This window comes from Myotis davidii, unplaced genomic scaffold, assembly GCF_000327345.1.
Source record: "Myotis davidii unplaced genomic scaffold, ASM32734v1 scaffold663, whole genome shotgun sequence".
NCBI classification, from domain to species: Eukaryota; Metazoa; Chordata; class Mammalia; order Chiroptera; family Vespertilionidae; genus Myotis; species Myotis davidii.
In genome coordinates, this window is record NW_006295816.1 from 2,430,468 (window position 1) to 2,430,949 (window position 482).

A 482-nucleotide genomic window follows, 5' to 3' on the forward strand; every position below is an offset into this window, starting at 1 on the left:
GCCCGCACGGCCATGGGCCGGAGTGCTGGGAGGCGGGGAGGAGTTACCTCTTCTTCTTCCTGATGTACAGGACCTGCAAGAGAAGGGGCCCTGGTGAGCAGTGCCCCGGGCTGAACGGGGGACCGCGGGTCCCCAAGTCCTCAGGACCCCACCCCAGGACACGCGCCTCCTGCACGTGTGTCTCCCTTTGAGGTGCGGAGAGGCCGACATGCCCTGGAGGAGCAGTGCGGGCAAAGGTGGGCTCCCCAGGGCCGAAGGGGGAGGGCATCACCTCAGCACACCCCTCCTTCTACTCTTCCAGGTCCGGTGAGCGAAGAGGACAGGAGACAGGCCCAGTTGGCATGGCTCAGTGGTTGAGCGTGACCCCACCCCAGGACACATGCCTCCTGCACGTGTGTCTCCCTTTGAGGTGCGGAGAGGCCGACATGCCCTGGAGGAGCAGTGCGGGCAAAGGTGGGCTCGATGGGTCTTCCCAGGCGGCT

General features: G+C 66.2%; 1 protein-coding gene across 1 annotated transcript in view; it reads right to left on the reverse strand.

Moving 5' to 3' along the window:
• Positions 1-482, reverse strand: part of LOC102756501 (chromosome unknown open reading frame, human C3orf18) — a 6,113-nt gene that overhangs the window by 3,221 nt on the left and 2,410 nt on the right. The window contains exon 2 of the mRNA XM_006770465.2: positions 48-73. Within this exon, the coding sequence (XP_006770528.2) occupies positions 48-73 (26 nt within the window). The remainder of the gene's footprint in view (positions 1-47; positions 74-482) is intronic.